Source organism: Leopardus geoffroyi, chromosome C3 (genome assembly GCF_018350155.1).
Source record: "Leopardus geoffroyi isolate Oge1 chromosome C3, O.geoffroyi_Oge1_pat1.0, whole genome shotgun sequence".
In the NCBI taxonomy this organism is placed as follows: Eukaryota; Metazoa; Chordata; class Mammalia; order Carnivora; family Felidae; genus Leopardus; species Leopardus geoffroyi.
Genome location: NC_059338.1, coordinates 34,160,110 through 34,173,501, shown reverse-complemented (window position 1 = coordinate 34,173,501; position 13,392 = coordinate 34,160,110). Strand labels below are relative to the sequence as shown.

General features: G+C 39.3%; 1 protein-coding gene across 6 annotated transcripts in view; it reads right to left on the bottom strand.

Moving 5' to 3' along the window:
* The window catches only part of LOC123587007 (complement receptor type 2-like), a 35,626-nt gene extending 33,203 nt beyond the window's left edge, over positions 1-2,423 (bottom strand). For 4 of the 6 annotated variants that reach the window (XM_045456728.1, XM_045456729.1, XM_045456730.1 and 1 more), the window contains exon 1: positions 2,263-2,422. In XM_045456728.1, the coding sequence (XP_045312684.1) occupies positions 2,263-2,320 (58 nt within the window). In that variant the 5' untranslated portion in view covers positions 2,321-2,422. Of the gene's footprint in view, positions 1-2,262 lie in introns of all 6 variants that reach the window. The other 2 variants (XM_045456731.1, XM_045456735.1) reach the window with 2 other exon arrangements.
* Between the last annotated feature and the right edge of the window lie 10,969 nt (positions 2,424-13,392).

Sequence of the window (13,392 nt, the reverse complement as noted above, 5' to 3'; positions counted from 1 at the left end):
ATCCAAAGAACCACACCATATTCGTAGAGAAAGAGATCAGATTGGCGGCTACCAGAGGCGGGATTGGGGGAGGGCAGATTGTAAGAAGGTGGTCAAAAGGTGCAAACTTCTAGTTATAAGGTAAATAAGTACTAGGAGATAATGCTCAACAGGGTGATTCTAGCGGATGCTGCTGTAGGATACATAGGAAAGTTAAGAGAATAGATCCCAAGCATTCTCATCACAAGGAGAACTTTACGTTTCCCTTTTATTGTATCTCAATGAGATGATGCATGTTAACTAAACCTATGGTGGTAATCGTTTCCCAGTATCTGTAAATGAAGCCATCATGGGGTATACCTTAAACTTATACAGCGATGTATGTCAATTATTTCTCAACAAAACTGGAAAAATCACTAAATTTTGCAAAAGGTACCTCAAGAGTTTCTTAAGAATGCTCAAGGTCAAGAACTGGCCATGAGCTAAGGAACGGCCTGTGGGACGTACACAGTAGAAGCGAAAGTCAGAAGGGATGTGTGGGCACAGCACCAGCAAAGGACCGTGGTGGTGGTGGCAGGGGGAAGGGGACAGTCAGGCAATAGGATGAACAGCAGAAGCAATGGGGAGTCAGGAGGGGCATGTTTAGATGAGATCCAATGACAAAAAGCTTGAAAGGCTGAGGCATTAGATTTTTTTTTTTTTAATCCCACAGGCAGTGGGAAGCCCTCTTACATTTTTGAGCAACGGAATGGAGTAATGAAAAAAACATATCTAGATCTTAATCTAGATCTAGATCTAGATCTAGATAAGATATGTTAAAATGTTGGTGGTCACCACTGGTAAGTTAAAGGCGGGTATCAGAGTGACTGGTAAGAGAGGAGGTTGTTACTCAGGTAATCAATCATATGCTCAGGATTAGAATTTTGGTGGGTGGGTGCAAAGACAAACAAGGGAAGCACATTAGCTGGAAGCAGACAGGGAGGCCTGGTCGTTCATGAGTCTCCAGTTAAGTGGCCAGAGAGGACGGTGGCATGCTGGTACTGGGATGGGGGGGGGGGGGGACTCTCGGGCATACTTGGAAGGGGCGCTGAACTGGCAGGGCCGGTGTAGAACCTGATTTTCAATGGATAATATCCTCTGCAAAACTTAGTAATAGGAACAGAGCGTCAGTGAGAAGTCAGGTCTGGAACCGTGCCATGCAGAGGTGTTAGAGAAAGTTGTGAACGTGCACTTGTTCAAAGGGAGTTCATGCGTAGGAAAGAGAGATGAAGATGTTGGTCTGGGGGAAATGTCCAACTGAGGGCCCGGAGAAAGCAGAATGTCAGGAAGCAAGGGAAGCTGTAACAGAACCATTGATTGCATGCAGGATGCCTTAGCAAGGCGGGGGAAGGGGGGTTGCGGATTATGCGTAGATGCTGGCTCCATAAAACCGGATCTATACAGTAATCTCAGGACTGGTATTTAGTAGTAACAAGTAACGCCTGACCTTCATTTGCCTAATTTCATCTCACACTCAGGGCAGCGCTGTAAGGTGGTAGGGCAGCTTACCGCACTAGCTTCATTTCACAGATGAGGAAACTGAGGGTCAGGGAGCTAAAAGACTTGCCAAAAGTCACCCAGTTATTGGAATGTGCAGATAGTAAACTTTTAACTAAGATTTCACTCTACCCTGGAGACAATTACAAAGTTAGACCCACGTTGTAGCCAAGAGATTCTAGTCTTAACAAACTGCCATGCTTCTCTAAAATAAAGCCAATCGCGGGTGGGGAGAGTTAGCATCAACGTGGAAGGAGACCTTCTGGGGCCCTTGCCATTGCAGAAGGTAAATAACACGAAGGCTGTAGTTTTAATTCACATACCAAGTTTCCTTCAATAGCTCTAGGTGTTTGTCATTTAGGATCTCTTTACCAGCATTGCATCAAAATACAGACGATGGGAGAACCAAGCCCGCAGCGGGAGGTCTTCGCACACCCAGCCCCGTAGGGTTTGGTTACGCGGCCAGCGTTACGAGCACTTGCAGACCTCGGGCGAGTGCGAGGAGCATCAGCTGAGTCCCCGGGGCCCGGGAGCCCAGACAGCGCAGAGCGAGTGATCCCAGCCCCGGGAGGAGCCAGTGAGCACATTCAGGACCAGGAGATCCTAGGGGTCCCCCCAGAGCGAGCGGGAGGCAGTCAAGCGTCCGGCCCTGACCCCACCTTCTCACTTACTCCGTTTTGCATCGCCGCACAGAGGCGTCCCTGCCCCAGACGTGTCCCTACCTCCGTGCTCCCCCTCCCAGCTCACCGAGGACCCCCGGCGCGACGAGTGCCAAGACGACGCAGAACAGGCCCGCAGCGCCCATGCCCCGGCGGCAGCCCCAGCGGCGGGATGCGTTCCGAGATGCACGAGCCTCCGGCAACTCCGAGAAAACGCAGCTGAAGCAACAGATGGCGACAAGCGAGGGAGGGGGGGCCCTTAAATAGAGCCTGGCACCACGTGCTAGCTTTGCGCGCACACCTGCAGGCTGCCTGGGGCGGGACGCCGGCGCCTGTTAGGTTGGCCGGGGCTGCGAGGCGTCCGCCTGAGGGGGCGACGGGGTCAGGGGGGCAGAGGGGCGGAGCAACTGTGACCCGGTCTTTGGCTCAGGCTCTAGCCCTCAGCGTTGTGGCTTTCCAACCTTTCCTACCGTGCAACGATGCGTCCACTTCGTCTTTTCTGGAGAAATGAAACACGTTTCACAAACTGGGACTCACCCTTGCTAATCTATAATGCTCCATCCCATCCCATCCCATCCCATCCCATCCCAAAATTCTGGTTTGACTCCACTGAAATATTTTCAAAAGCTATTAATGTTTCAAATCCTCTGTTTAAAGAAATAGTTTACTTAGAAAGGAAATTTACGAACAGCAGTCCCCTCTGCTCTTTGGCCCTTTTTATTTTGAAGCAATTTCTACAGAAAGTTTTGAGAACAGTACAACGAATTCCCATATACCCGTCATCCAGATTATCCACTGTTAACATGGCACTATTATTTTCTTTATTATTCCGTCTATACACAGTTAGATGACATATAGGTGTAATTATATAGAGATCGATCTAGATGTGTACACACATACATACATATGATTCTATAATTATAGAATTGTTACTTTGGAACTGAAGTAAGGTGAAGGTATGATACCTCCTGCTATAAATACTTGGTGTGTGTTTTTCCTAAAAACAAGGACATTCTCTTGCATAACTAAGTAAATGCACAAAAACAGGAAATAAACATTGAAATATCTAAGCAACAGGCATACTCAAATTTCTCCACTCATCTCAGTAATCTTTATTATTGCAATCTCTCTCTCTCACCCTTTCGTTTTTCCGGTCCAGAATCATTCAAGGTTCACACATTACATTAGCGGGTTATGTCTTTTATTTCCCCTCATTTATCTGCAAAAGATCCTCGGCCCTTTTTATGTCTCTCATGACCTTGATGTTTTTGAAGAGTACACAGCAAGTATTTTTGTAGAATGATTTTTATGTTGGTTAGCTATTGCACAGTAACAGATTACCCTATGCTCACTGGTTTAAAGCAAGGATAAGAATTTAGTATCTCACACAGTTTCTGTGTGTCAGGAATCCAAGAACAGCTTAGCTAGGCAGTTCTGGCTCAGGCTTGTCTTGAGGCTATAGTCCAAACATCAGCCAGAACTGGTTACCTGAAGGCTGGACTTGCCCTGCAGGACCCAGGTCTAAGAGGACTCACTCATGGCTGTTGGCTGCAGGCCTCATAGTCCCAACATGTGGACCTCACCATAGGACCATTTGAGTCTCCTTGTGACATGGCAGTTGGCTTCTCCCAGAAAAAGAGAGAAGGGCAGATGCCACAATGTCTTTTATAATCTGTTCTCAGAAGTCACACTATGTTATTTCCACAGTATCCTATTGGATAGTGCGATGATTAATTTTATGTGTCAACTTGTCTGGGCTGTAGGATGCTCAGATATATAGTCAAATATTATTCTGAGTCTTTCGGTAAGGGTGTTTTGGGATGAGATTAACATTTTTTTTTTTTTTACAGTGGTAACTGATATTTTTATTCTTTCCATTTTGTTCTCCAGTTTTATTAAGATATAATTGACATACTAGTTAAGGTATACAACGTAACGATTTGATAATGATTACCACAGTAAGCTTAGTTAACTACCGTAGTTACAATTTTTCTTCTTATATTAAGAACTTTTAAGATCTATTCATTTAAAATAAATGCACAATACAGTATTGTTAACTAGTCACTACGCTGTACATTACATCCCCAGAATTTATTTATCACCTAACAGGAAGTTTGTGCTTTTTGACCACCTTCACTCACTTTCCCCACTCCCCACCTGTGTCACATCTGGCAATCACCAATCTGTTCTCTATTTCTACAAGGTCAATTTTTTTTTAGATTTCACATATAGGTTAGGTCATATAGTATTTGTCTTTCTCTGTATAACTTATTTCACTTAGCATAATGCCCTCAAAGTCTATCCAAGATTTTATTCTTTTTTATGGCTAAATAATATTCCACTACGTGTGTGTGTGTGTGTGTGTGTGTGTGTGTGTGTGTCACATTTTCTTTATCCGTTCATCTATCTCATTAAGACAGTGATTTCTTTTCCCCTTTGGATATATACTCACAAATGGAATGGCTGGATCATATGATAGTTCTATTTGTAATTTTTTGAGGAAATACTGTACTGGTTTCCATAGTTGCTGCAACAATTCATATTCCCACTAAAAGTGCCTGAGGGTTCCCTTTTCTCCACACCCTCACCAACCCTTACCTCTTCTGTTTTTGATGATGGCGATTCTAACAGGTATGAGGTGATAGCTCATTGTGGTTTTGATTTGCATTTATTGATGTTGAGTATCTTCTCATGGTGGCTGTGCAGAAGCTTTTTAGTCTGATGTAGTCACATTTATTTTTTCTTATGTTGCCCTTGCTTTGGGTGTCAAATTAAAAAGTCATTGCTAAGACCAATGTCAAGGAGTTTACCCCCTATGTTTTCTTTTAGGAGTTTTATGGTTTCAGGTCTTATGTTCAAGTCTTTAATCCATTTTGAGTGGATTTTTGTGTATGGTGTAAGAGAGTGGTCCAGTTTCATTCTTTTGCGCGTGGCTGTCCAGTTTTATCAACACTATTTACTGAAGACATTATGCTTTTTCAATTGTATATTTTTGGCTCTCTTGTCATAAATCAATTAACCACATATGTTTGAGCATATTTCTAAGTACTCTAAACTATTCCATTGAACTATGTGCCTGATTTCATGCAAATGCCATACAGTTTTGATTTTTATGGCTTTGTAATATAGTTTGAGATCAGGAAGTGTGATGCCTCCAGCTTCATTTTTTTCCTCAAGACTGCTTTGGTTATTTGGGGTCTTTGGGGTTCCTTACAAATTCTAGGAATGTTTTCCCTGTTTATGTGAAAAGTGCCATTGGAATTTTGATAGGAATTGCATTGGACCCAAAAATCTCTTTGAGTAGCATGGCCTTTATAATAATATTAATTCTTCCAATTCATGAGTATGGAATATCTTTTCATTTATTAGTGTCATCCTCAATTTCTTTCATCAATGTCTTATAGTTTTCAGTGTGGAGATCTTTCACCTCCCTGATTAACTGTATTCCAAGGCATTTTATTCTTTTTGATGCAGTTGTAAATGGGATTGTTTTCTTAATTTCTCTTTCTGATAGTTTGTTGTTAGTGTATAGAAATGCAACAGATTTTTGTATATTGATTTTGAATCCTGCAACTTACTGAATTCAAATTGTTTGAATTAGTTCAAACAATTTTTTAATGGAGTCTTTAGGGTTTTCTTTTATTTAAAAATTTTTTTAATGTTTATTTTTGAGAGAGACAGAGAGAGACAGAGTGTGAGTGGGGGAGGGACAGAGAGACTGAAAGAGACACAGAATCTGAAATAGGCTCCAGGCTCTGAGCTGTCAGCACAGAGCCCAACACAAGGCTCAAACTCATGAACTGCGACATCATGACCTGAGCCAAAGTCAGATGCTTAACTGACTGAGCCACTCACGTGCCCCTTTAGGGTTTTCTATATATAATATCATGTCATCTGCAAATGGAGATAATTTTACTTCCTCCTTTCTGATTTGGATGGTTTTTACCTGTTTTTCTTTACTAATTACTCTGGCTAGGCCTTCCAGTACCATCTTGAATAAAATGACAAGAGTGGGCCTTCTTGTTTTGTTCTTGATCTTAAAGGTAAAGCTTTCAGCTTTTCACCACCGAGTATGATGTTAGCTGTGAGCTTGTCATATATGGCCTTTGTTATGTTGAGGTACATTTCTCTGTACCCCGTGTGTTGAGTTTTTATCATGAATTTCTGTCAAATGTTGGATTTTGACAATGTTTTTTCTGCATCTATGCATTTTTTTCTGCATCTATAAAAATCGTATGATTTTTACCCTCTATTTTGTTCATATGGTGTATCACATTGATCAACTTATGGATGTTGAACCATCCTGGCATCCTTAGGACAAATCCCTCTTAATCATGGTGTATGATCCTTTCAATGTATTGTTGAATTCGATTTACCAATACTTTGTTGAGGATTTTTACATCTATGTTGATGATGTAATGTTCTGCAGTGTTCTTTTCTTGTAGTGTCTTTGTCTAGTTTTGGTCTGAGGGTAACTCATAAAATGAGTTTGAAAGTATTCCCTTCTCTTTTATTTCTTTGAAAGACTTTGAAAATGATTGATATTAATTCTTTAAATGTTTAGCAGTATTCACCCGTGAAGCCATCTAGTCTGGACTTTTGTTTGTGGGGAGGTTTGTGATTACTGATTCAATTTTTTCACTAGTAATTGGTCTGTTCAGATTCAGTCCTGGTGGGTTATATGTTTTTCAGAATTTATGCATTTCTTCTAGGTTGTCCAAACAAGTTGTTCCAGTCTCAACTTGTATTTTTGCAGACACAACATTGAAATCTACCATTTCTTGTAAGAATGTTGGTTCTTTTGAGCAGAGTACAGTATTTGAAAACCAAGATCTGGTTGCTAAGTATGTTCACTGCTATTGGAATATCATTGCATCTATACCCTTTCAGAAGGCAGTGTAGGAAATATATGTATGTATATATATTCCTATATCTATTTAAATCTATTCCAATCTATTTTTATATCTAAGTCATGAATTCATGTCAGTTCTTCAAATTCAAACCCAATACCATAGATGTCATTTTAATGTTTACTTTTTCCATATTTGTACTTCCTTTCTTCAACAGCAAGATACCTAGTACTCATATCCACCATGTATTAACTTATTTGCTCAATCCTAGAATACACAGAAAGTTTTGGAATTGTAATCCAATACCATGGTGGAAAGCAAACCTACTAGTTTTTAAGACTTTTGTTTTTTTGTTGTTTTTTTTTTTTTAGCCTGGGAGCATAAAAATAACATTGCTCTGTTCAAAAGTTACTTAGATTAATTATCACACATCATCTCCGCTGACTTCAGTGTGGTTATGTTATACAGGTAAATTTATTTGTTCCCTTTGGATTTCATTTTAGCTTTTCCTCTTTTTTTTAATGTTTGAATAATTTTATTTTTTTAAATTTTTAAAAATTAAAATTATCAGGGCTCAATCCCACGAACTGTGAGATCGTAACCTGAGCCTAAATTATAAATAATAATTTATAATAATAATTTATATAATATAAAAATTGTATATATAATTATATCATATATTATATATAATTATATATATTATAATATTATATATTATATATGTAATTATTTTATAATTCCATATAGTAAATATACAAGGACATGAATGATAGCATTGTAATAGCAAAGAGTTTAAAACAATCTAGGTTATGTCTCTTGAGGCAAGGGAAACAAAAGCAAAAATAAACTATTTCACTTAGCATAATGCTCTGTAGCTCCATCCATGTCATTGCAAATGACAAGATTTCATTCTTTTTATGGTTGGGTAGTACTCCATTCTCTATATATACCACATCTTCTTTATCCATTCTTCAATCAATGGACACTTGGGCTCTTTCCCTAATTTGGCTATTGTTGATAGTGTTGTTATAAACACTGGGGTGCATGTATCCCTTCGGATCAGTGTTTTTGTATCGTTTGGGTAAATACCTAGTAATGCAATCGCTAGGTTGTAAGGTAGTTCTATTTTTAACTTTTTGAGGAACCTCCATACTGTCTTCCATCCAGAGTGACTACACCAGTTTGCATTCCCACCAACAGTGTAAGAGTGTTTCCCTTTCTCTGCATTCTTGCCAGCACCTATTGTGTCCTGTGTTGTTAATTTTAGCCATTCTGAGTGGTGTGAGGTGATGTCTCATTGTAGTCTTGATTTGGATTTCCCTGATGATGAGTGATGTTGAGCATCTTATCATGTATCTGTTGGCCATCTGTATGTCTTCTTTGGAAAATTGTCTATTCGTGTCTTCTGTCCATTTTTTAACTGGATTATTCATTTTTTTGGGGTGCTGAGTTTTATAAGTTCTTTATACATGTTGGATACTAATCTTTTATCAGATATATTATTTGCAAATATCTTCTCCTATTCTGTCAGTTGCCTTTTAGTTTTGTTGATTGGTTCCTTTGCTGTGCAGAAGCTTTTCATTTTGATGAAGTTACAATCATTTATTTTTGCTTTTGTTTCCCTTGCCTCAAGAGACATAACCTAGATTGTTTTAAACTCTTTGCCATTACAATGTTATCATGAATGTCCTTGTATATTTACTATATGGAATTATAAAATAATTTCTTTGAGAAATTTACCTAGGAGAAGAATTACTGGGTTATAGAGTATGTGTGTTATTCAATAGAATAATACCAGATTGTATCCTCTGCATCATTCTATACTTCTAGCAACCGTGAATCAGGGACATTTTGCCTCTGTATTCTTGCCAACCCTAGACATTATCCAGCTTTCTGTTTTTTCCCTTTGCACAGGTGTGCAAATATCATGTGTTTGTGGCTTTTCTGCCTTGTAAACATTATCTAATGTAGTCAAATTGATCTATTGTTTTTAAATTGTATCTGGATTATGATCCATAGTGAGAAAGCCTTTACCCAAGTTATAAGGTATTTCATCCAAAAAATAAACAAATAATTCATCCATATTTTCTTGTACTTGTATCATTTTCCTTATTTTACAGGTAAATCCACAAAACATTTGGTATATTCTTGTACTTGTTCTTGACTCTTCAAACTATATTCTTTTGGAGATAAACACCTTTCACCAAGACCAAAACCCAAGTTCTCAGCAGGTTAAATGTGCTCAGTGTCTCGTATCTTGCAGTGATCCTATGTAAATCTTTGTCACAAAAAAAAAATCACTTCTTTTTGCCCCAAACTGTCCACTAATTTTCTATCTCGTTCAAAGTAAAAACTAATGTTGTAACTTTGACCTACAGGGTCCCATGTGATATGGCTGTCTTTAACCTCTCTGAGTCATCTGCTGCTTTCCCTTTCTTTCCTCTGCTCTGATGGCAAAGGCTTCTGCTTTTCTAAAATGTAGGCATCATGTTCTGACTGAGGTCCTTAGACCTCAGTGTCTTGTTTCCTCTACCCAGAGGCTCTTCTCCCAAATACCTATAAAGAAGAAACTCCCTATGTAGGGAAAATCCCAGCTCTTCCCCACGTGTGTTTCTTCCCTGTGTGTCTCCTTTATTTTTACGTGGGACACTTTACTTTTGGTCACTGAATGTTTGTAGGGTTTTCCCTATAACAACAAGCAAGTCTCAACACCAGCAAGATATCCTACCTTTAACCAGCAAGGTATCCTGTAACTTAACTCAATTCTGACACTGTCTATCTACACATAGCATCAGAACTCACAGGTTAAGGGCTGAGTTCCATAAGACTACCATCCCCCACCCCCACTTCAGATGCCAGTTGCACGCAAGCTCACTTTATCATCTGTGCTTCTGACTGACCAGCTATAGATCAGAGTTTCCAATGAACCCTTCCTCAGGTTCCAGTAATTTGCTAGAGTGGCTCAGAGAACTCCAGGAAACACTTATGTTTACCAGTTTATTATAGGGAAAGATACAGGATACACATGAACAGCCCGATGAAAATATGCATAGGATAAAGTCTGGGAGGGTCCTGAGCACACAAGCTTCTGTCCCTGTGGAGTTGGGGTGCATCACCCTCCCTCCAGTGTGGATGTGTTCTCCCACCTGGAAACTCTCCAAACCCTGAACTTGTTGAGATTCTATGGAGGCTTCTTCACACAGGCATGATCAATTATTAACTTCATTTCCAGTCCCACTCCCATCTCTAGAGAAGGGCAGAGAGCTGAAAATCCCAAGCTTTTAAGCATAGGTTGGTCTTTGTGGTGACCAGCTCCTGCCCAGGAGCCATCCAGGAGGAGCTCATTCACAGTAGCCTCATTAGAATGAAATATGTTCCTAAGGTTCTTATCACTTAGGAAATTACAAGAGTTTAGGGGCTCTGTGCCAGGAACTGGGGACAGAGACCAATGCTTATATTTTCTATTATCTCACAATATGCCGATGGCCAGCTGCCCTTTTCTTTTTAACCTTTATTCAAAGATACCTTCTTAGTTTGGTCTTCCCTGGATGGTCTATCTCACATTTTTACCTACCTTTCTATTTATATTCCCTTTGATCTATTTTTTTTCTCCTTAGTACTTAACTCTATTGAACACTTTATATATTTTACATTGATTTTGTTTATCTGTGTCTATAACCTAAGACCCACAAAGGCAGAATTTCGTCTATGTGTATTTATTTTTTTATGACAAAACCCCTAGTTCCAAGAACATTACCTGGCACATGGTTAATGGACACTCAATAGAAATCTGTTGAATAAATAAATACATGAATCCCATGGGGGGCTGGGGATTCTACATATGGTAATCCCCCTGTACTGCACTTAAGACATTAGTATGCAATGGAAACATTTTCTGATTGTTTATAATAAATAAAATCCAGAATTCGTAGAAATTTTTGCCAACGCGACCAATATAAAATCTCAAAAAAATTGAAACTGGGGCAGTGAGTTATAGGCATACATATATGGCAGGTTGTATTGAGGGCAAGCATCAAGTTTTACTACAATCAGGAGACTAAGCTTTGTAGGGAAGTGCAGTGAGTAGGCAACTTGACCTAAAATTTTTTAATTAAGCTGGGTAACACAGAGGGGGCTATTGTGGTCTATGTTGTACATCTGAAACTAATATACTCTTGTATGTCAACTATTCTTTATTAAAAATAACAATTTTAAAAATTTAGGAAAACAACTTCAAAGATTGAAATCACAAAGTGTATGTTTTCTGACCTCCATATCTTAAGCCTAAAATCAATAACTAAAAGACAAGTAATTTTAAAAATCCGTATGTTTGAAAATTAAGGTAGACATGTTTAAATAATACATGCAGTAGAGAAAAATCACAGTAGAAATTAACATATATTTATATGTATTTCAAAGTGAACCATAGGGGTATATCACATTAAAATTTGTGGGATTCAGCTAATGCAGTTTCTAGAAGGAGGCTCAAAGTTTTACACGGATACTGAAAAAATGCTGAGTGAAATAAGTCAGTCAGAAAAGGACAGATATCATATGTTTTCACTCATATGTGGATCTTAAGAAACTGAACAGAAGGCCATGGGGGAAGGGAAGGAGAGGAAAAAAAGTAGTTACAGACAGAGAGGGAGGGAGGGAAACCACAAGAGACTCTTATATACAGAGAACAAACTGAGGGTAGATGGTGGGGTGGGGGAGAGGGAAAAATGGGTGATAGGCATTGAGGAGGGCGTTTGTTGGGATAAGCATGGAGTGTGGTATGTAAGACAATTTGGAAACAAATTATATCAAAAAAATAAAAATAAAAATTGACAAACAGTTCTCGGGGGGAAAAAAAGGAAGTCTGAAAAACATCTGTTTCAAGAAGTTAGGAAAAAAAATCCAAAGAAAGGAGAATGAAGGTGATTCTAAAAGTAAGAATTAAAATCAATCAAATAGAAAACAAGTAAGAGACAAGTCATGTTCTTGAAAAAGTCCAATTAACTGGACAAATAATGACAGTGATCAAAAATAAAGGATAAAAATAAAAATAATGGTGAAGAGTGGAAATGTTGGGGTCATAACTGCAGATAGATCAAGAAGACAGCTAAGTTTGTTGAATGAACCAACCCAGAAGTCCCTAGCAAAACGCTTCCCAGCCTGTGACTTACCAAAGGATACTGTCTATGACCACGATCAGTTTTGGAACTTCCTAGCTTCTGGTGAATTAGGAAGGAGATTGATATCCTAAACGATTTCTGTCTAATCCCCCTTTCTTACACACTATATATATATATATATATATATATATATATATATATATATATTTATATATTCGTGCTAAGGTTAACCTTGGACTTCAGGTTGTAGATGAGCTCCTTGCACCAGCACTGAGCAACTGCCATCATACAAATGGGTCTAACACGTCTACACATTGTGGTTTTCAGTGGTGACGGTGCCTGGGACCTGAACGTCTTGGGGTATTGCCAGGAACACATAAGAACAGTGGGTCTATGGGCATAGTCGGGGGGCACCCAGAGAAGGGCACAAGAGAAGAAAGTTATTCTCCATGAGACTTAATTTTTCCCAAGTCAAATAGTATTTTTTTTAAAAAGCTGTCATGACACTAATCCTGTCATGGCATTAATATGGAATTTAAAAACAGCTGCAATGTTTCTACCATCTATTAAAGTAACATTACTGGGTGTAGCCGCGCACTGAGGAAACAGTTCTCAGGGCTGCCTCTGCCAGCAGAACAGCAGCAGCAGCAAATTGCACATGTCTTTATTTCACGTTCTCCAAGTATAAACATCAAAGAATGTTAAAGCATGGGAGGAAAACACAGAGTTCTCTAGACATAGACCGAACAGACATCTGGTGTTTACATGAAAGCATGGAGGGAAGATGTCCAGTTTCAAGGACTCCTGGGCAATTACGGTCGGTTTGTCTCCTAACTGGCTCCTGGGAGATCATGGGGCTCTGTTCTCATAGTGCTATGGGCTCAGACAGCCTCGAGACCAGAACATCACTGATGTTTCAGCAACTACCCCGTCCACTTTCCCAGGGGCTTACAGTATGCCCTCTGGAAATAACTCCACAACTTGGAATGTGGGTCTCTTGAATACAATAAAAAGTCATATGTTAAACACACACACACACACACACACGCATGCACACGCGCGCGCGCGCGCACATACACACACACACACACACACACAGGAAAGAAAGAAAGAAAGAAAGAAAGAGAAAGAAAGAAAGAAAGAAAGAAAGAAAGAAAGAAAAGAAAGACCAATTCCTTGAGATTTCCTGGGAAAAAAACTTTGGTCAGTTCATTTAAAAAGCAGAAGAGGAACCTCCCTTTTGGGGGGTTT